This window comes from Pleurodeles waltl, chromosome 8, assembly GCF_031143425.1.
Source record: "Pleurodeles waltl isolate 20211129_DDA chromosome 8, aPleWal1.hap1.20221129, whole genome shotgun sequence".
Lineage (NCBI taxonomy): Eukaryota > Metazoa > Chordata > Amphibia > Caudata > Salamandridae > Pleurodeles > Pleurodeles waltl.
Genome location: NC_090447.1, coordinates 350143847 through 350167386, shown reverse-complemented (window position 1 = coordinate 350167386; position 23540 = coordinate 350143847). Strand labels below are relative to the sequence as shown.

General features: G+C 45.8%; 1 protein-coding gene across 2 annotated transcripts in view; it reads right to left on the bottom strand.

Annotated features, from left to right (window-relative positions):
- Nucleotides 1–13562: 13562 nt before the first annotated feature.
- MED14 (mediator complex subunit 14) overlaps nt 13563–23540 on the bottom strand; it is an 801766-nt gene continuing 791788 nt past the window's right edge. For both annotated transcript variants that reach the window (XM_069204216.1, XM_069204217.1), the window contains one exon: nt 13563–14200. In XM_069204216.1, coding sequence (XP_069060317.1) covers nt 14127–14200 — 74 coding nt within the window. In that variant the 3' untranslated portion in view covers nt 13563–14126. The remainder of the gene's footprint in view (nt 14201–23540) is intronic.

The window sequence follows — 23540 nt, the reverse complement described above, 5'->3', positions numbered from 1 at the left end:
GGGCCAATAAATATCTCAAGACTGATTTTTCTAAGGTATTATGGACTGATGAAATGAGAGTGAGTCTTGATGGGCCAGATGGATGGGCCCGTGGCTGGATTGGTAAAGGGCAGAGAGCTCCAGTCCGACTCAGACACCAGCAAGGTGGAGGTGGAGTACTGGTTTGGGCTGGTATCATCAAAGATGAGCTTGTGGGGCCTTTTCGGGTTGAGGCTGGAGTCAAGCTCAACTCCCAGTCCTACTGCCAGTTCCTGGAAGACACCTTCTTCAAGCAGTGGTACAGGAAGAAGTCTGCATCCTTCAAGAAAAACATGATTTTCATGCAGGACAATGCTCCATCACACGCGTCCAAGTACTCCACAGCGTGGCTGGCAAGAAAGGGTATAAAAGAAGGAAATCTAATGACATGGCCTCCTTGTTCACCTGATCTGAACCCCATTGAGAACCTGTGGTCCATCATCAAATGTGAGATTTACAAGGAGGGAAAACAGTACACCTCTCTGAACAGTGTCTGGGAGGCTGTGGTTGCTGCTGCACGCAATGTTGATGGTGAACAGATCAAAACACTGACAGAATCCATGGATGGCAGGCTTTTGAGTGTCCTTGCAAAGAAAGGTGGCTATAATGGTCACTGATTTGTTTTTGTTTTGTTTCTGAATGTCAGAAATGTATATTTGTGAATGTTGAGATGTTACATTGGTTTCACTGGTAATAATAAATAATTGAAATGGGTATATATATTTTTTTTGTTAAGTTGCCTAATAATTATGCACAGTAATAGTCACCTGCACACACAGATATCCCCCTAACATAGCTAAAACTAAAAACAAACTAAAAACTACTTCCAAAAATATTCAGCTTTGATATTAATGAGTTTTTTGGGTTCATTGAGAACATGGTTGTTGTTCAATAATAAAATTAATCCTCAAAAATACAACTCGCCTAATAATTCTGCACTCCCTGTATGTATATATATATATATATATATATATATATATATATATATATGGAAAATGTCACTTACCCAGTGTACATTTGTTTGTGGAATGTAGTGCTGCAGATTCACATGCTATGCATAGGTCCTGCCATCTAGTGTTGGGCTCGGAGTGTTACAAGTTGCTTTTCTTTGAAGAAGTCTTTTTCTTTTCTTTTTTCGAGTCACAGGATCAAATGACTCCTCCTTTTGGTAATAGTGTGCGTGGGCATCGACTCCTTTGTTAGATTGTTTTCCCGCAGAAGGGTGTAGGAAGGAGTGATAGAGTGAAAGAATGTAAATGTACAACTAAATGTAGTAAGTAAATAAGATGTCCATGTAAATGTTATATATATATATGTATATATATATATATACACAAATAAAACTGCAACGACTACAGGCTTCCGGGGAGGAGGGAGGGTGCATGTGAATCTGCAGCACTACATGCCACGAACAGATGTACACTGGGTAAGTGACATTCTCCATTCGATGGCATGTGTAGCTGCAGATACGCATGCTATGCATAGACTAACAAGCAGTCCTTCTCCCAAAACAGCGGTGGCTAGCCTGTAGGAGTTGAAGTAGTTTGAAATAAAGTTTTAAGAACTGCTTGACCAACATTCGCTTGTTGCTTTGAACATACATCCGCACAGTAATGTTTTGTAAATGTATGTGGAGTGGAACATGTGGCAGCTTTACATAGGTCTGCCATTGGTATGTTACCTAGAAAAGCCATAGAAGCACCTTTTTTCCTAGTGGAATGTGCTTTAGGGTTATTAAAAGTTGTCTTTTTGCATTAATGTAACATGTTTGGATGCATCTTACAATCCATCTAGCTACTCCTTGTGTAGAGATAGGATTTCCTTTATGTGGTTGTTGAAAAGCTACGAAAAACTGTTTAGTTTTTCTAAACTCTTTTGTTCTATCAACATAGTACATTAGAGCTCTTTTAAGCTCAATAATATGAAGAGCACTTTCAGCATTTGAGTCTGGCTGTGGGAAGAAGACTGGCAATTCCACTATTTGGTTAATTTGAAAAGGAGAAACTACTTTTGGCAAAAAAATTGGATTTGTCCTAAGCAATACTTTATGTTTGTGTACTTGGAAAAATGGTTCCTCCAGAGTGAATGCTTGGATTTCACTAACTCTTCTTAATGGAGTAATTGCTACTATGAAAGCAACTTTCCAAGTTAGAAATTGAATATCACATGAATGCATGGGCTCGAATGGTGGTCCCATCAATCTTGTGAGTACAATATTCAGATTCCATGCAGGAACTGGTGGGGTTCTTGGTGGTATAATACGCTTCAGTACTTTCGTGAAGGATTTTATGACAGGGACTCTAAAGAGAGAAGTATGTTGTATGGTTTGTAAGTATGCTGATATAGCAGTAAGATGAATTCTAATAGAAGAAAAAGCTAAATTTACTTTTTGAAGATGAAGCAGGTAGCATACAATATTTTGTATTGATGCTTTAAGTGGATCTATATTTTTGGGCTGACAGTTGTAAACAAACGTTTCCACTTGTTAGGATAGCATTGCCTAGTTGTAGGTTTGCGTGCTTGTTTTAGAACTTCCATACATTTTAATGGAAAGTGTAATTATCCAAATTCTATGACTTCAGGAGCCAAATCGCTAAGTTGAGAACACTGGGATTGGGATTCCTGATATGATCTTTGTTCTGTGTTAACAAATCTGGTCTGTTTGGAAGTTTGCTATGAGGTACTACTGACAGATCTAGGAGTGTTGTGTACCAATGTTGTTGTGCCCGCGTAGCGGCTACGAGAATTATGGTGAGAGAGGTGTGACGCGGTTTGTTGACCAGAAATGGAATTAACGGGAGATGGGGAAAAGCGTAAGCAAATATCCCTGACCAATTGATATATAGAGTATTGCCCTTGGACAGAGGGTGTGGATGTCTGGATGCGAAGTTTTGGCATTTCGCATTTTCGCTTGTTGCAAATAGGTCTATATCTGGTGTTCCCTACATTTAAAAGTACTTTTGAAGTACCTGAGAGTGAATTTCCCATTTGTGTATCTGTTGCTGCGTCCTGCTTAGTAGGTTTGCTAGCTGATTGTGTATCCGTGGGATGTATTCCGCTAGCAAGTAAATGTGATTGTGAACTGCCCCTTTCCATATTTTTGGGGCTAGGAGGGACAGTTGAGATGAATGTGTTCCTCCTTGTTTCTTCAGATAATACATTGTTGTCATATTGTCTGTTTTTATCAAGACTGTTTTGTGGCTGGGAAGGGGTTAAAAAGTTTTTAGGCCGAGAAACACAGCTAACAATTCTAAATGGTTTATGTGATAAGTTAACTTGATTGAATTCCATTCCCCTTGAATGGTAAGGTTGTTGAGGTGAGCTCCCCAACCTGTCATTGATGCGTCTGTTGTTATTGTGGTCTGAGGCACAGGGTCCTGAAATGACCACCCCTTTATTAAATTGTTGTGATTCCACCAATGAAGAGATTTGTGCGTTTGGCGGTCTAACAACACTAGATCCTGCAATTGACCCTGTGCTTGAGACCATTGCTGTGAGAGACACTGTTCTCATGTTTAATCTTGCATGCAGTACTATTGCTATGCATGATGCCATCATTCCCAATAGTTTCTTGATGAACTTTACAGTGTAACATTGATTGGGTTGTATCTGTGATATAAGGTTTTGAAAAGCCTGTATCGTTTGTGGATTTGGATAGGCTAAGGCTTTTTGGGTATTGAGAATAGCACCTAGGTAAGGTTGAACTAGTGCTGGTTGAAGATGAGATTTTTGATAGTTGACTGTGAACCTTAATGTGTGTAGGGTTTCTATTGTGTATTGAGTATGTTCCTGGCATTGTATAATGTTGCTTGATATTATTAGCCAGTCGTCTAGATAAGGAAAGACATGTATGTGTTGTCTTCTTAGGTAAGCTGCTAGTACAGCTAGACATTTTGTGAAAACCCTTGGAGCTGTTGTTATGCCGAAGGGAAGAACCTTGAATTGGTAGTGCTTTCATGCTATTACAAACCTTAGGTATTTTCAATGAGCTGGATGAATGGGGATATGAAAATATGCATCTTTGAGATCTAATGCAGTCATGAAATCTTGTTTTTGCAGTAGTGGAATTACGTCCTGCAGAATTACCATGTGAAAATGTTCTGACAGGATATATAGATTTTGTGGTCGGAGATCCAGAATGGGTTTGAGAGTACCATCCTTTTTGGTTATGAGGAAATATAGTGAGTATACTCCTGTTCCCTTGATTTTGGAATTGATTCTATTGCTTCTTTTAGCAATAACGATTGCACCTCTTGCTGTAACAGAACATTGTGTTCTGGGGACATTATGTGATATTGAGGGGGAATGTTTGGAGAGGAATGAGTTCTACACAGTAACCATTGCGGATAACTGAAAGCACCCACTGGGCTGTGGTGATGTTTTGCCATTGGGAGTGGAATTGCTGCAGTCTGCCCCCCACAGAAGATGTGTGGGGTTGTGGTATACTGATGAAGTCACTGTTTTGAGGGAGTGGTGACACTCTTTGAGGCTTGAAATTTGCCTCTGGCTCTGAAATGTTGACCTATGTAAGAGCCTCTAAATGCTCCTCTTTGGTAGTGCTGCTGACCTTGTTCAGTTTGCGAGGTGGAAGCCTCTGTAGACTGGGGCTTGAAACCTCCTCTAAATTGTTGTTTACGAAAGGAACCTCTGTAGAGTGTATAGGGCTCCTATAGCTTTTGCAGTGTCAGAGTCCTTCCTGAGTTTCTCAATAGTTGTATCAACCTCAGGTCCAAATAGATGTTTTGTATCAAAGGGCATATTGAGCACTGCCTGTTGGATTTCTGGTTTAAACCTGGAAGATCTCAACCATGCATGCCTACGGATGGTTATGCTAGTGGTTGTGCTTCTAGCTGCTGTATCGGCTGCGTTAAGAGCAGATCTTATTTGGTTATTGCTAATTGCTTGACCCTCCTCAACAATTTGTTTTGCTCTTTTTTGACGCTCTTCTGGTATTGTAAGAATTCCTGCATTTCGTCCCAGTGTGCCCTGTCATACCTTGCTAGCAAGGCTTGTGAATTGGCAATACGCCATTGGTTAGCTGCTTGTGTAACTAACCTTTTACCAGCTGCACCAAACTTTCTGTTTTCTTTGTCAGGGGGAGGGGTATCCCCTGAAGATTGGCTATTGGCCCTTTTTCTTGCTGCACTGACTACAACAGAGTCTGGTGGTACCTGTTGTGTGATATAAACTGGGTCTGTTGGCACAGGCTTGTATTTTGTGTCTATTCTAGCCTTAACAGGTTCTTTAAAGATGTTGTCTGCATGTCTAAGCATACCAGGCAGCATCGGCAAGCACTGGTATTGTGAGTGGGTGGAGGACAATGTGTTGAAAAGAGAATCTTCCTCCAGAGGCTCAGCATGCATTTGAAGCCCATGGTATGCAGCTGCTCTCGAAATGACCTGTGTATAAGCCGTGCTTTCCTCTGGTGGTGAAGGTTTGGACAGATAGAAGTCTGGATCATTTAGCGGTATGGGATCTGGGTAATACAAGTCCCAGGGGTGAACCGTATCTCCATGAGAATATGTATGTGAATGTGTGGTGAGGGCCATGGTAGTGGGGTAGTAGGTGGTGGAGAGAAAGAAAGTTGTGGCGAATGTGGTGGAGAAATCTGTAAAGGTAATGGTTTCTCCTTCCTTTTAAATATCTTTGCTGGTGGTGGAGCAGTGTCAGAATACTCTTAAAAACGCCAGCTTTCTCTTAGTTTGTGAAGCAATGATCTTGCCAGTCTCCTTTTGGATATGTATCCTTCTTTGTTTGGTGTCCATGATTTCAAGGATTGGTTGAATATCTGAGTCTTCAGAAAGATATTCTGATGTTTTAGCTGTTTTAGAGGATTGATGAACAATTGTTTTTGAGCTGTGTTTTAATTGGCTCCAAAGTCCTTGTTCCTCTGTGTAAAAAGATTTTTTTGGCTCCGAAGTGGTGGATAACTTTTTCGGTCCGAAGATACAGCCTGTGGTTTCGGCTCCGCAGAACAAAGTATTTCCTGCAATGAAGAGGTATGACCACCTCTCCCTGTGTATTAGGTGTCTAAGGGCTGGGGTGGAGTTGCCTCGGAGGGCCACCAGACTGCTTTGAAGGGCACATTTGGTGCCCTCATTGCTCATTCCGGTTTTCACCAGTTCAGGAACCCCTGGTTCCCATTATGGAGTGAAACTACAAGGACAGGGGAGAGACCACCCCCCTGTCCCGCTCCTCCCCTAGGGAAATGCACAGAACTCTGCCAAAATAAGATGTGCAGAGGACCCTGGGAGCATCTGACTAGTTAGGGCAGGTAGATGACATCCCTGACCTCCTCTGATAGGTGGGTCACAGCAGAGAGCAACCAACCCCCTTTTAGGGTTACTTAAGGGCTCCCTTGTGGGTGGGTCCTCAGATTCGTCAAGCAGACTCTACAAGGAACTCTCTGCAAGACATTTCCTGCTCCTGACCTCTGGAACCACTGCTGGTCTTGGCTGGAACCGAACAAGTCTGCTTTCTAGTGGGAAGACTCCCATTGCAACATTGTTTCTCTGGATCCTGCATGTATTCTGCAACATCCAAGGCTGTGCATCCTTCAGGGTCACAAGGAAGCAAGAAGGAATCTCCCTTGGAGTGAAGGAGTCACTTCCCTGCAACCGCAGGCACCTCCAGACGTCGACAGGCTGGTGGGGGTCTGCTGTCCACGAACATCTGAAGGTCCTGCAACACAGGTGGTGAGTCTGTGGCGCCCTCTGGGTCCTGCTGGTCTTCTAACCAACTTGCGAGACTGTAGGCTCTGCTCCTGGACTGGAACCCCTGTGCACCACGACTGCTGCACTTACCAAGGCTTGTTGACTCTTCCTCTGGGAGATCTTCAGGCTCCAAGAAGCCATGGCCTCAAGCAATCTGAAGTTCAGCCCCTGTCCTGCGACTCCAGGGAGGTGGGACTTCTGTTTTGTTGGGCTGGTAAGGCCTCCTTGTGAATCCCTGTGTCCTGCGCCTGTGGGTCAGTAGTAGGGCCTCCATCGACTTCTGTTGGCCGTCATGTGTGCTGAAGGCCAGCCCTGACTCCCCCTCCTGAGTAGAGTCTCCTGGACCTTGCTGGTCTCCAAAACTTTGCAAACTCTTCTGGAACTCCTGTTTGGATTTGCCAGTGCTTGTTGGTGACCTGGCTGGTCACTAACCCTCCTACAATCCGGCGACCATTGAGGGACATCTCATATGTGACCCCTGGGATCTTCTGCAGGTCCTGGATCCCGCAGCTGAACTTTTCTTTCACTGACTTGCAAGAACTTCACTTTCAGGATGGTGGGCATTGCCACTGCACCAACTGGGCACCTCCAAGGCTGCTGGACTCCATCCCCTTCCTTTGCAGGTCCTCCACGTCTGGAATCCGTCACTGGGTTCCACTGGCCTGGTCCAAGGGTCGGGACAGCAGCTGGACAAACTGTGGCATCCACAGTCTTCTGAGAGCCTCCCTTCTCCCCTCTGCGCATCCGGGTCCCTAGTAAAGGTACTCCTGCCTCCTGGGTATCCTGGGGTGGGAGCACTCTCCATCCATCCTCTTGCCTGCTTTTTTCCTTGGGGTCCGCTGGGAAGGGTCCTCAATTCCACAAACTCCAACCAACACTCTCTGTGTTAGTCTTTGGGGCAACTGGGTGGGTAACTGCCTTACTCCCGGCTGCTGGGGTCACTTACTGTACTTACCTCTGGTGTTCCTAACTGCCCCAGCCCCAAGCTAACTACTACACTTACCTTGGCTGGCATCACTATTTCACATTCCACTTTTTTACTATATGGTTTGGCCATTCCCTAGGGGCCTTTATATTTCTATGCTATTTCTGATGGTTATTTTGTGTGTATATTGTGTGCAATATCTCCAAAGGGAGATATACTACTGTCAGTTTAGTAGTAGTGCTGTAATAAAGTATCCTTTATTTTTGCAACACTTGTGTGGTTCTTTCTAGTGAGTATGTTACTGTCTGGCTCCTCTGGTATTGCAACTGCTTTACATTCCTCCTGGCTAAGCTTTCGTTGTTCGTCCGAGCTACCCCTAAGGAGCTTCTGCTATCTGGACACCTGTTCACTATCACTAAGGGTTGCCTGGACTCAGTATAGGTGCCACAGCGTAGGTGTACACCATGAACTCAGCCATCCCCCTACAAGAATTAAGAACAAAAGCATCTGGGCGAAGCAAACCTGTACTTTTGATAAGTTCTATTCAGACAGTCTCATGTGCTGTACAAACAGTTCTCTTTCCCTTCAGGGTCTCAGCTTAGTTTCTGACTCCTATTCTTTGTTCCTCTTCTCCCAGGAAATAACCATCTGTAGGAAGTTGGCTCTGTATATACTATTTCAAAGTAAGAAATAGTGTGCACAGAGTCCAAGGGTTCCCCTTAGAGTTAAGAAGTGGCAAAATTAGATAATTCTAATGCTCTCTTTTGTGGTAGTGTGGTCGAGCAGTAGGCTTATCAGAGGGTAGTGTTAAGCATTAGTTGTACACACACAGGCAATAAATGAAGAACACACCCTCAAAGACTTACTCCAGGCCAATAGGGTTTTATATAGAAAAATATATTTTCTTAGTTTATTTTAAGAACCACAGGTTCAAGATTTGCAGCAACACTTTAAATGCAAGGTGCTTCACTTAGATACTTTAGGAACTTTGAATGAAAGCAATATCGTATACAGTCTTTGTAAAAATGGCAATAAGCTATTTTCAAAGTGGACACAGTGCAAAAATCAACAGTTACTGGGGGAGGTAAGTAAAGGTTAGTTTGGGAGGTAAGCAAAACACTTACAAGTCTCAGTCCTGGGGCATAGGCAGCCCACCATTGGGGGTTCAAGGCAACCCCAAAGTTACAACACCAGCAGCTCAGGGTCGGTCAGGTGCAGAGGACAAAGAGGTGCCCAAAACACATAGGCGCCAATGGAGAACAGGGGAGCTCCGGTTCAAGCCTGCCAGCAGGTAAGTACCTGCGTCCTCGGGGGCGGACCGGGGGGGTTTGTTAAGCACTGGGGGGGGGGGGACACAAGTAGGGACACAAAACACACCCTCAGTGGCACAGGGGCGGCTGGGTGCAGTGTGCAAAGAAGGTGTTGGGTTTTGTATTGGTTTCAATGGAGGGACCCAGGGGTCACTCTAGCGGTGCAGGAAGGCACGGGGGGCTTCTCGGGACAGCCACCACCTGGCTAGGTAGAGGGTCGCCTGGGGGTCACTCCTGCGCTACGGTTTGGTTCCTTCAAGTCCTGGGGGCTGCGGGTGCAGTGCTGGTTCCAGGCGTCGGGTCCCTTGTTACAGGCGGTCGCGGTCAGGGGGACCCTCTGGATTCTCTCTGCAGGCGTCGCTGTGGGGGTCCAGGGGGGGCCGTCTCTGGCTACTCACAGGCTCGCAGTCGCCGGGAAGTCCTCCCTGTGGTCTTTGTTCTCAGGATCTCGAGCCGGGGGCGTCAGGTGCAGAGTGTGAAGTCTCACGCTTCTGGCGGGAAACGTGCAGTCTTTGGAAGTTGCTTCTTTGTTGCAAAGAAGTAGCTGGTTTTGAGCAGGGCCACTGCTCACAGGAGTTTCTTGATCCTTTAGTCCAGGGCAGTCCTCTGATGCTTCAGAGGTCGCTGGTCCCTGTCGGATGCGTCGCTGGTTGCAGGTTTTCGAAGTTGGAGACAGGCCGGTAGGGCTGGGGCCAAAGCAGTGGTCGTCTTCCTCCTTCTCTGCAGGCTTGTAGGTCAGCAGTCCTTCTTGTTTCTTCAGGTTGCAGGAATCGGATTTCCTGGGATCCAGGGTGCCCCTAAATTCTGAATTTAGGGATATGTTTAGGTCTGGGAGGGCAGTAGCCAATGGCTACTGTCCTTGAGGGTGGCTACACCCTCTTTGTGCCTCCTCCCTGAGGGGATTGGGGCACATCCCTAATCCTATTGGGGGTATCCTCCAAACTGAACATGGAGGATTTCTAAAGGCAGGGGTCACCTCAGCTCAGGACACCTTAGGGCTGTCCTGACTGGTGGGTGACTCCTCGTTTTTCTCATTATCTCCTCCAGCCTTGCCGCCAAAAGTGGGGGCAGTGGCCTGAGGGGCGGGCATCTCCACTAGCCGGAATGCCCTGAGGCGCTTTAACAAAAGGGGTGAGCCTTTGAGGCTCACCGCCAGGTGTTACAGTTCCTGCAGGGGGAGGTGTGACGCACCTTCACCCAGAACAGGCTTTGTTCCTGGCCACAGAGTGACAAAGGCACTCACACCATGTGGCCAGCAACATGTCTGGTGTGTGGCAGGCTGGCAGAAACTGGTCAGTCTACACTAGAAGTCGGATTGGTATTCAGGGGGCATCTCTATGATGCCCTCTGGGTGTATGTTACAATAAATTGCACACTGGCATAAGTGTGCATTAATTGTGCTGAGAAGTTTGATACCAAACTTCACAGTTTTCAGTGTAGCCATTATGGAACTGGGGAGTTTGTGTTTGACAAACTCCCAGACCATATACTCTTATGGCTACCCTGCACTTACAATGTCTAAGGTTTTGCTTAGACACTGTAGGGGCATTGTGCTCATGCACATATGCCCTCACCTGTGGTACAGTGCACCCTGCCTTAGGGCTGTAAGGCCTGCTAGAGGGGTGACTTACCTATGCCACAGGCAGTGTGAGGTTGGCATGGCACTCTGAGGGGAATGCCATGTCAACTTAGTCATTTTCTCCCCACCAGCACACACAAGCTGTGAGGCAGTGTGCATGTGCTGAGTGAGGGGTCCCCAGGGTGCTATAAGACATGCTGCAGCCCTTCGAGAACTTCCCTGGCATCAGGCCCCTTGGTACCAGGGGTACAAGTGTCAGAGTCACCAGATCCTCAGGGTCTGTGCACGTTCCCAACACTTCCACCACAAGACAGCTCCAAAACTCTGATTAGATTTATCACAGAGTCTAAGAGAGTCCAAGTGGGGAAAATGGGATTAGGTCGGGAACAGCTGGGAAGGAGACCTGTAGGAAGCAAAAGGTTAAAACACAACATCAAAATTACATCTCATGAAATCAGTACCATGCTACAACTCTAAGCTTCGTCTTTTCCGAAAAAACATAAACAACCCTAGAATAGTCCTAAAACTGAGTAGGCTTTAGATGACCGAATACCTGAGGAGGAAACAGGAAAAGTTAAAAAGGACTTTCAGCTTCAAGTACTTTCTTTAGCATGAGAATCAGAAAACACTCTGAGCAATTTCTAAACAACCATATGAATCTCCTTTTAAGAATACATATCAGGAACACACAGCATTACATCTAGAACTCTGGTATTGTTGTGTTCATCTCAGAAAAAACACTGGAAAGTGAATTGCGCACATTGCAGATTTTTATATGAGTATTAAACACCGTAAAGGATTGTGCACCATGAAATCACACAACGTAGATTCAAGGAATAAATCACGCGACGTGTCAACTTGAAATGCTACCAAGAAAACATCTTAGAATGGTAGCGCACAGTAATTTACATAATTTATACACGAGGAAAGAATTGCGCGTCTTGCCGATTCAAATGCCACCATAGAAATGCCAAGAAATGGTAGCGCACAATGAACAACATGAAAAGCACTCAGGAAAAAAATTGCGCGTCTTGTCGATTCAAATGCCACCCCGCAAATGCCAAGAAATGGTAGCGCAGTATGAATAACATGAAAAAACACTCAAGGAAAGAATCGCGCGTGATGCCGATTCGAATGCCACCATGTAAATGCCAGAAAATGGTAGCGCACAATGAACAGCAAGAATTACACACGAGAAGTGACCAACCTTGTAAATGTCAAGAAAATGGTAGCGCACAATGAACAACAAAATTAAATGCTCATCAAACGAGTTGCACATCTTGCCAACTCGTAAAACATCATGTAAATGTCAAGAAATATCAGCGCGCAATGAACAACAATGTAATAACGAAGTCAAATCTTTATGGAATAAATTGCGCGTCCTCCCTATTTGCAAACCACCATACAGATTCCAAAAAATGGCAGCGCACAAGTAATCTGTTATTCATTTAAGAATTAAAATCAAGAATATGAAAATTCTCAATTACGGTGTTGGAAAATATCCAAACACCGTCTTACCGCCTGGAAACAGTGATCACCAATGAGAGATGAGTGCAGAAGACTGGAAAATCCAAATAGGCCGCCGGGACAGGAGCTCAGGAAGAAGCTGTGCTCTGCACCGGGACCTCTGAATAGTGAGCACTGGAAGTTGGGCTGACTCTCCTTTATAGAGTCTTGGCCCAGCCTAGAACCACGCCCAGGCATGTTGCAGGGAAAGTCTCTAGAAGGCCCTGGAAAGGGACCACACCCTAACACACTCTGAATGTCTGCAGCAATACATTGCAAATGTACAGTATTTATAAGCACCTTAAAAATGAATCTTTTGGATGGAATTCTGCAATGCAAAAGGTTAAACAATAACATATCATCACAATGCATAAATTACATTATCTTGCGAGTGTTGTTTTTTTGCATTCTAGATGCCCGTAGAGCGCGCACTGTCCTGGTGTTGACAACAAGTTACAAGGGACTTATCTGAGTGCCAGGGCTGTGACAACTGTGGAAGCAAAGATACAGTTTAGGGAAGGAACACTGGTGCTGGGGCCTGGTTAGCAGGGTCCCGGCACACTTTCAATCATAACTTAGCTTCAGCAAAGGCAAAAACTTAGGGGGTAACCATGCCAAGGAGGCATTTCCTTACACCATCCTATTATCCTTCAACAAGCAGGATCTTTTATTTTAAGTCCTGAGTACTAACCAATGACAAAGTAGTAGAGTTGTTAGTCTCTTAGATCTACTTTGGATCTAATCTGCTGTTGAGACAGGTTCAGTTCTCTGGAGTCCCATTCCTTATTCCATCCAATCATGCTGTGGGTTTGCCATTTTACAGTGCATGGCTAACGCATCAAGATGGCGATCGATATCCTTCCGTTCCCTTGTAAGTATACCAGTTATTGACAAAAATGGCACTGCGACTTTAGAAACAAACACTCTAAAAATGTGCATCTGTCTTTTTGCCTTCATACAACAGTTCTCCTAATATTACCAGATCTACACACACAATGTTCCAGATGGTAGAGAGCCTTTTCAATTTTTACACCAAATCTGGAAGGTAAAGCATATTAGCCAAAAAAACACTGTGTTGCTTTGAACTGAACTGTGCACTGTGTGGAAATGTATCTGCAGTACTGAATTGTACAGCAATAGGTAGATGAGAGGACATTAATGAAAATTGCTGTTGTAACTTTCTGATCGCTAAAGAATTACATATTGTAATGTCTTTTATTGCTAAAATAATCAACACTGTTATCTGAATATAGCAGATGAAAGGTTGAAGAGATTTAAATCCTTTAAACATCAATGAATGTAGGGATTGCAGTAACATTGTACTAGAAAGTCTTCTGCATTTCACTCCGTTACCTGGTATAATCCATATACGCTATGCGCTGAATTACAAAAGGATACCATAATCATATAAAAGTATACACTCCTCCCTATTTGCTGCTTAGTCTCATGTAATCAATGTGTTTTATTATCCATACAGAGACATTACCATCAAACAGGAAAAGAAAACAATATTTTTGATCACCTTTTTATATGATTTATTAAATATTGCTTCCCGAGGACATTTACAACAAGTCCGATTCATATTCGTGGTAGAATTCAAAGCATTCGTATTAAAATACAGCTTCATTATAAAGTTTTGTCACAGCTTTACAGTATTCCAAATTGACAACCTTAACTTTAAAAAAAAAGTATTACACAAAACATAAGAAAACACATTTAAATAAACAAAAGTGTTTGGCATTTTCATAATGTCTGTAGTATAAAACAGAATATTAAATCTATGAATGGGGATTGGAGACCCTATATCCTATATTGAAATGTGTTCTAGTAAAACACACTATACAAGAGCACTATACAAAACATTTTTTAAATTAATTTACTTTTTTTATGAAAAAGAAGTGCATCCCTGAAAGTAGTTGCCAGTTTCTTTTTCCTTTGAGCGCTTCAAAAATATGAACGCCAGAATATCCTTTCTTCGGAAATCAAAAGGCTACATTTCATAAGAAACTGGTATTTGCATCTTTGCTGCTCTTCCAACCAGAGTCTTTCTCATCCATGGCAAAAAACAGTAGTGTCTATGGACGGCCTCCAGGTGGCAGGGTCAGATTTGCCATTAAATCTCGCACTGCTGGAAATATTGTGCAATCACCTACAAAAGAATATAAGTGTTACAATTTAAAATAAAAGGCTATAAAACAAGCGTACCTGCTTTCTTTTAGAATAAGAGAAGGTCTATACAGTTTCAGCTAATTACCTTCACTACCTAAAATATTCTGTAAATGTGTTACAAAATTAGTAATCAGACAAATGCATCAAATCAAGTGAAAATCTTTATAGGAAAAGGAGAAAAGGAAACAAAATTCAATATTCTTAACTACATTAACTAAAGATTTTCTCTTCTTTTTGCTACATACATCCAAAATGTACAGTCTAGTATTTCACTTACTTTTTTCAATGACAATTTCCTTGTTTGAAAAACACTGTTTACAAGCTAACTGCCCTAAAGTAAACGTACTATAAATAATAATGTAAAACCGATAATATGGTCCTATATTACTGTAGGAAACTGGCCATTGTTGCAGTTACACCCCCCCTTTTTGCCTGTTATTGATGCTGACTTGACTGAGAGTGTGCTGGGATCCTGCTAACCAGGCCCCAGCACCAGTGTTCTTTCCCTATAAATGTACCATTGTTTCCACAACTGACACACCTCTGGCACACAGATAAGTCCCTTATAAAAGGTACCAGTGGTACCAAGGGCCCAGTGACCAGGAAGAGTCCCTAAGGGCGACAGCATGTGTTGTGCCACTCTAAGGGACCCCTCACCAAACACATGCACACTGCCATTGCAGATTGTGTGTGTTGGTGGGGAAAAAAAGGCAAAGTCAACATAGCATCCCTCTCAGGGTGCCCTGCCCACAATGCACTGCCTGTGGCATAGGTAAGTCACCCCTCTAGCAGGCCTTACAGCCCTAAGGCAGGGTGCACTATACCACAGGTGAGGGCATAGCTGCATGAGCAATATGCCCCTACAGTGTCTCACCCCATTCTTAGACATTGTAAGTGCAGTGTGGCCATATTAAGTATATGGTCTGGGAGCTTGTCATTACGAACTTCACAGCTCCATAATGGCTTCACTGCATACTGGTAAGTCTGGTATCAAACTTCTCAGCATAATAAACCAACACTGATGCCAGTGCTGGATGTATTCTAAAAAGTACACAGAGGGCATCTTAGAGATGCCCCCTGTATTTTACGTAACCGTCTAGTGTAAGACTGACTGGGCTGTGCCAGCCTGGCACTAGTAGACATGTTTCTGACCCCATAGGGTGAGAGCCTTTGTGCTCTCTGAGGCTAGAAACAAAGCTTGCTATGGATGGAGGTGCTTCACACCTCCCCCTGCAGGAAATAACACCTGGCAGTGAGCCTCAAAGGCTCAGGCCTCCGTTTACAGTGCCCCAGGGCAATCCAGCTAGTGGAGATGCCAGCCCCCCGGACAAATACCCACTTTTGGCAACAAGTTCAGTGGGAAACTTAAGAAAAACAAGGAGAAGTGACCATTTCAGCTGGGACCACATCTAAGGTGTCCAGAGATGAAGTGACCCCCTCCTTGCAGGATCCTCCATCTTGGTTTGGAGGACAGGGACCAATAGGGTTAGGAATGTGCCCCCTCACCAAAGGGAGTGGGCATAGGAATGGTGTAGCCATCCTCAGGGACTGTAGCCTTTGGCTACTGCCCTCTGACCCCTGTAACGCACCTAAATCTTGTATTTAAGGGCCTCCCTGAATTCAGCTTGTAGGATTCCTGGAGACCTGACAAGAAAGAAAAAGGACTGCTAAGCTAAAACCCCTGCAGAGAAGAAGCGAGCCAAAAACGGACTTAGCCCCAGCCCCACCGGCCTGTCTCCTGCTTCAAATAACCTGCACCCGAACAGCGACGCGGGACTAGTGACCTCAGCCAAGCTAAAGCTCCAGAGGACTACCCTGTATCACAAAGGACGAAGAACTCCTGAAGACAGTGTCTCTGTCCAAACAGAAACTACACGAAGGACTACAGTGCCTCCCTGGATCCGTGAGTCCTGACCACTCTGCACCCGACGCCCATGGACCGTGTCCAGGTAGTCCAACCAGCTAGAGATGATCCCCAGGCGATTACGAGCAACTGCCAACCCTGGGTTGAACTCTCCTGCCCCTCACAATGACACCTGCAGTGTGCATCCAGAGGAGCCCCCTGACCGCGAAAGCTCCGGATGAAGATATCCAACACCTAAAGGTACACTGCACCCACAGTCCCCAGGCCTTGGAGAACCCGACCACCGGTGCAGCAACATTCAGCAGGCGGCTGGTCCTACTTGTCCAGCCTGTGGTTTTCCTAAACGACCCCCTGGGCCCAGCCTGCAGCCTCAAAGAGCCCCCGGGTCCCGCCATAGAAAAGCATTGGGAGCCCGCCCCTCTGTTTGCGGCCTGCACCCGGCACCCCCTGTGCCGCCGAGAGTATATGTTTGGTGCCTACATGTGGCCCCCCCAGTGCTCCACTAAAGCCCCCAGGTCTGCCCTCTGAAAATGCAGGTACTTACCTACCGGCAAATCTGAAACCAAGTGCCCCCAGTCTCCTTGGGAGCCCAGGTTAGGTTGCCTCAACTTCGACCTCTGCACCCGGCCAGCCCAGATTGCTGGTGGTGGGTGTTTAACTTGAATCCCAACCTGTGGACTTCCTAACTCCCGGAGACTGAAAGTGTAAGTCAACTACTTACCTGTAAATCATACTAACTTTTGTTCCCTCCAGGAACTGTTTCTGAAAATTGCACTGTGTTAACTTTTAAATCAGATTATTGATTCATATGTGAAATACCAATCTATTGAAGTACTTACCTGCAACTTGAATCTTGTGGTTCTAGAAAATATATTTTTGCTATATTAAAAAACCATTGGTTTGGAGTTAGGTCATTAAGTGTGTGCTTCTTCTATTGCTTGTGTGTGTACAACAAATGTTTTGCACAACCCTCTGATAAGCCTAACTGCTCGACCACACTCCCACAAAAGAGAGCAGTAGCATTATCTACTTTAGCCTCTGTTAATCCTATGAGGAACCAATGGACTCTGTGCACACTATATCTCATTTTGATATTGTATATACATAGCCAGCTTCCTACAATTACCATCACGGGGACATAAAGGATCTTGTTAACTACTTTTAAGCTGAAGCATTTATCCTCACAAAACAATTAGTTTCTGTTTCTACAGTATATATTTCATATTTAATGGAAACATATTTAAATCTTAGTAAATATGGCTGCAATATTTATTTTGTTCTGAAACTTAAGTACTGGTAACCTGGCTTGGAAGCAACACAGGGCTATTCACGGATGACAGAAGTATGGAACAGTTCAACACTGTGTACTAAAGTGGGTGGAGCTGTGAAAGTAGATGCTCCACGCAAGGAGATGGAGACTGGACAGGTTGGGGTAAAGGACCATCCCCTACTGTTGCGACAGAAGATCCTCCAGAAGGGGCAGTCTGATCGGAGGATCAATGGCCATGCTCAATAGCTCAGGATACCAGACTCTTGGTGCCCAGTCCAGAGGCACCAGGATTACTTGGGCCTGGTTGTGCCTGATCTTCACTCGTGACGAAAAGCATAGTGCCACCTTTGAAACTCCAACGCGCAAAATAGCTGACATTGCGCGTTCTCTGCAGAGGCGAACAGATCTCACCAAGGCTCTCCCCACTGCTGAAAGAGACCTTGTGCCACCTCCGGATGGAGATACCACCCATGATCAACTATGCATCGACGGCTAAGTTCGTCTGTTCTGGCGTTCAGAGAGCCCACCAGATGTTGAACCACCAGTGAAATGCCCTGGCGTTCCAGCCATGATCAGAGGCAGAGTGCCTCTTGATAGAGGGTCCACAACCCCACTCTGCCCTGCTTGTTGCAGTACCACATGGTGGTGGTGTTGTTGGTAAGCACCTGCACCAGTTTCCCTTTGAGAGAGGGAAGGAATGTTTTCAATGCAAGTCGGATCACCAAGAGCTCCAAAAGGTTGATGTGGACCCCGGACTCCCCCGGAGACCAGAGGCCTCTGGTCACCGCATCTCTGATGTGGCCGCCCCATCCCAGGAGTGACGCATCTGTCACTACTGTGAGATCTGGTTAGGGAAGGGGGAGAGATCTGCTGTTGACCCAATCTGGATTCAATAGCCATCTCTGCAGATCTAGCACAGTCCCCTCCGAGATCTGGACCTTGACGGAGAGATTCCCCATGTGCCGCACCCACTGGAACTTCAGGTCCCATTGCAGAGCCCGCATATGCCATCTAGCCTGTTAGACCAGCAGAATGCAGGTGACCCCACAGCCTCAGAGTCATTCTCACCGAAATCAAGGATAGAGGGTGAAACATTGGAATCATAGCCTGAATATCCTGGGCTTGCTTTTCGGAAAGATAACCCCGAAACTGCACTGTGTCCAGAACAGCTCCAATGAAAAGAAACATCTGAGAGGGAGTTAGGTCTTACTTCGGCACATTTATAGTAAATGAATGCAGGAGGTTCACTGTAGTCTGGAGGTAGGAGACAACAACCTGGGGTGAGTTCGCCTTCAACAGCCAGTCGTCGAGGTAGGGGAAGACTGAAACCCCTAACCTGCTCTGATGATCTGCAACCACTACCATCACTTTCTCCAGGGTCCAAGGCAGACAGGACCTTAGCTAGAGTTAGCATTTTGAACTTCTCCTTCTTGAGGAAGAGATTGAGGGACCGGAGAGCTAGGATAGGGCGAAGGCCCTTGTCCTTTTTGGGCACCAGAAAGTAGCGGGAATAGCAACCACGACCTTCTTCTGGCACAGGGACCCTCTTTATGGCACCCTTGGCCAAGAGAGCATTGACTTCCTCATGGATAAGTGCCAAATCATCCTCCGACAGATGATCGTATGATGGTGTAATGGTCAGAGGGGAAAGTCTCGCAGGTGAGGGAGTAGCCCCTTCGGACAATTTGCAAAACCCACCTTTCCGTGGTGATGGATTACTAGTGGGGCAGGTGATAGCGAATCCTGCCGCCAACTGGTCCAGAATGGTCCAACGGACTAGGAAGGCTTGGAGTCAGTGGAGGGGGTGGGAGTGGACTGGGTGGACCACTGGCTCCCTGATGCACAAGCACATAGGATCCCGCGGCCGCGTAGAGGCTGTGAAGCATGCGCGGGTCAGTGGGCGCTTGGAAATGAACGTGGTTGGGTGCCCATTCTGTAGCCACGAAAGGCCGAAAAGCGGTCTGTGGGGGCGAGGAGCAGCACCGAGGCCAAAGGACTCCTTAAAGCGTTCGAGTGCTGAGTCTGCTTGGTTTCCGAACAGACGGGTGCCTTCAAAGGGCACGTCCTTCAGAGATTGCTGGTCATCCCCTGAAAAGCCAGACGTCCTCAATCAGGTGTGGCGCCTCAAGGCCACTGTCGACGCAACCGATCTGCCTAATGTCAGTCATATCCACTCCACAGCAAATCATGTTCTTTGCAGCATCTCTCCCGTCAGTTACAGCTTGGGAGCGAACCTGCCAGGGCTCCTCCAGAGGCCTAAAAGGCATGCAGTGTTCACGAACTGCAGTACTAGACTGGTGGAAGAAAACATTTTCTTCCCAAGGTTAACCAGTCTTTTTGATTCCCTATCCAGGGGAGTGGAAGGAAATGTGCCACATGATGAAGAAGCTTGGATCACAAGGATCTCAGGCGTAGGATGTTGGATCAGGTATTTTGGGTCGGTTGGCACAGGCAGATGGCGGTGGGCAACCGACCTATTCACAGGAGCCTCTGTGCTGGGCATGGACCAGGTGCCAAGTAGAACCTCAGTAAGGGCTTCATTAAAGGGAAAGAGGGGTTCTGAGTTGGAAGGCTGAAGCACCTCTGTCAGGAGGTTAGTCCTGACCTCCACAGGAGAAGCTCGAGGACCAAAACCTCAGCAGCCCTTCTTAACACCATGGAGTATGAAGCGCCCTCCTCTGTAGCCATGGTAGGGGAAGAAAGTATGCCAGTGTCAGGAGAAGTATCTAGTGTGCTAGCCTCACCCAAATCCTGAACCCAGTCCATGTCAGGATCAAGCTGGTATTCTAAAGGGTCCAGTGACCCCTCTACACTATTCCCATACCCATAGAAAGAAGGGTCTGGATCCGCCCTTGGCCCAGGAGAGCCCATCGAAAACAGAATTGAAGTCAAGCAACGCCGATCCGGGTCGTCAGGGATAAGTATATGATTGATGTCGATTGCAAGCCCAACTGACGTCAGGACCGTGAACGTCAGTCCCGACACCAGGGAAGGTTGCATTGGCACGAATGGCTTTCTAACGGATCCAAGAACAGAGCTGGGGCCGAAGCTGCTGACGTGGAACCCAAAGGGGCCCTCACCTACTTTCCTGGGCCTGAAGGCCGCTCTGCCCAAAGATGAGGCACATGGCCTCATAGGACTCTTTCAGCTGGGCAGCGGTGGCACCGGCTTCTGAAAAGCTGGGGAGGCCCAGAGCCGACCTAGACACAGACTCCGAAGGCGGAGGCCCAGAGCATCGTTGCTCTTCCCGCATCGTGTCGTCCGAGCGATGGGGTGAAGTCGAAGAAGGTTTGGCCTTCTTCAACTTCTTGTGACCTGATCGTGCCGATGACTTGGACAAAGAGGAGTGGTGATGACTCCACGAGCGGTCTCGAACAAGACCGGGAGCGATGCGGAGTCAAGTGCCGGCTGCTATGTGCTTCAGGGACCGCTGCCTCAAAGCCTTCGGGTTCATGGCCCGAAACTCAGAACACGACTTTGGGTTGTGCTCCAGGCACCAAAGGCAGACAAGATGCGGATCCGTTACTGACATCATTTGGTGACAGGAATCGTAGGGTGTAAAACCGGTCTTATGGAACATTCCTCGACATATCCAAAACTTGTCTAAAAGAATTCGACTAGAGTGTTGCAGGTAGTAAAAAATGGCTAGGGGTAGCTCTTCTCTGGATCTGCGCATAGGCTGGCGTGGAAAGAAAAGAACTGACAGCAGCGCACCGGGGTGGCACCTATATATGAATGCAACATCATCACGGCAACCACCGCGCTGATGCCCGCAGAGTCCATCGATGCCACCTGATGGCGTGCAGGAGTACTGCTCAAAGTAAAATCTCTGGATTCAGTCTGACACCTGGGGGAAGTTCTGCAACTAGAAGTCTCTATGAGATAGTCAGCTTTTTATGCATATCAATGGGAATAACATGGTGAAGGACTTATGTTAGGATTTATATGCACCCTCAGCACTGGAAACACATGCCGGAACAGAGATGTTGTAACAGTGGAGGTCATCACAATTTGTTGTTTCTGTTTTGGGGCTTCTTAACTGTAAAAAGTGAAGGTGGTCTTGGCAGCAACATGTAGTTGGGCACAACCTGAAGGCTCAGGGATAGACGCACTACAATTTCCGGTATCATTTGCAGAAATTGTCACTTTCAGCACAAAAGGGAACTGGAGCTCCATAAATATAGACCCATCCTCTAGCAAGACGCTATTCAATTTGCTATGGTCATTTGGAAAAATGTCACCTTTTTCTGTCAATCGCTAAGTGCAACTTTGGCAAATTTAGTATTGATAGACAGGCTTGTGCTTTATTTACTGCTGTTATTTTTGCTGCATGCCGGTAAAGTTAGCAAGTAACTACCAGTATATCCTGGATGGAGAAGTCAACAAATATTGGAATGTATGGGAGACTTTACATTAGCAGGAGATTCTAACTAGTGAAAGTGTTTGTAATAAGATTTCATACTCCAAATAATTGACAAGTCTTCCTCTTTGGAAAATGTACATTGTCATGCCAGGTATCTCTGCCCTACGTATACTGAGCCTTACCTCTATGACTGCATTTATCCTCTCTCTTCGTAGGCACATGTCTTCTTCCCCTACACTGAAGGCGAGGTTGTTACAGAGGATAGTAGCTTTGTGCTAGGCCCCTCTTCGCATAATGTTGTTGCCAATAAACAGTGTGTGTCCAATCTTTGAAATGTCTACCTGACACAAATGGGCATTAAAAATGTACTCAAACAAAGGAAGGGGACAGTTGTCAACTAAACTCTACCAAACAAGACCTAATGAAGAAATAAGCACCACTAATGTTATTGCATGTACTGCAATGAAGACATTAGCCTACAAATTATAAAGTTCAAATGCAAGTGATTTATGGTTAAGTAATTAATGTATGTTTACCAGTCCAAGCAAAACAGCCACATATACATTACATCCTTATCACATATTACCTCTTTACAAGACGAACTTGAAAACAAATTTTAGAGCAATGGATTGTGAACCATATCAATAACAAAATATGTAGAAAAAATTATTTGCAGCCTTTCCAAAAACAGGCTGATAAGGGTGAGCCGAAGAGCATAGACTGCTATGCAGCAGCACCAGCCTGAGATCCTAATACCACCGGGCTAACTGTGATAGCATTAAGAATTAGCAAGGAAGCAAGGAATGGGCAAGGGGAGTGTTCAAACAATTTGATTGCAGGTACAGTCTGAACAGAATTCCAGCAGGACCTAGCATGACTTCAATTATCAGACACTGCTGTATTCCAAGTAATCAGACTAGAATGCATAGCACAATCAGAGGTGCAAGCACCCATTGGCTTATTAGACTGCACATCACAAGGCCTCTGCTGCCGAAAGGACGATAGTTGAGAACTAAACTGTTGGGGTCTACATGGTATCTCTCTATAACCTTATCTTTTCTGGCTAATTTATTTTTAAGGTCACCTGTGTCCAGCTACATGAAGGTAACTCTGAACCTGGGCATGTTTGGTATCAAACATGTCGGAATCATACCCCAATAATGTTGCCAGTACTGGTTATATGATTCCATGCACCCTGGGGGCTCCTTAGAGGGCCCCCAGCTTTGCTCCTACCAGTTTCCCAGGTTTTTTCAGGCAGCTCGTGCCGCTGCTATCCTAAAGACAGGTTTCTGCCCTCCTGCTGTTTGACGGGCTCAAGCCCAAGAAGGCAGAACAAAGGATTTCCTTTGGGACTGGGAAGCAACACCCTTTCCCTTTGGAATTAGATGTTACATGGCTTTGGAAGGGGTAGCCTCCACACTATGCTTTGGAGGGCATATTTGGTGCCCTTCTTGCATAAACCGGTTTGCACCAGTCCAGGGACCCCTGATCCCTGCTCTGGCATGAAACTGGACAATGGAAAGGGGAGTGTGTCCATCACCACTCCAGGGGTAGTGCCCAGAGCTCCTCCAGGTGGCCACTTGATTCTGTCATCTTGAATCCAAGGTGAGCAGAGGCTTTTGGGAGCATACGAGTGGCCAGGTCAGACAGGTGACGTCACAGCCAACTCCTGCTAGGTGTTCACCCTGCTAGGTGACCAATCCCCCTTCCTGGGCTATTTAGGGTCTCCCTCTTGGGTAGGTCCTCATATTCGACGTGCAAGATTCCAGCAGGACTGCTCTGCATCATTTATGTCATCTTCTGGCCACTAGGACTGCACCTGG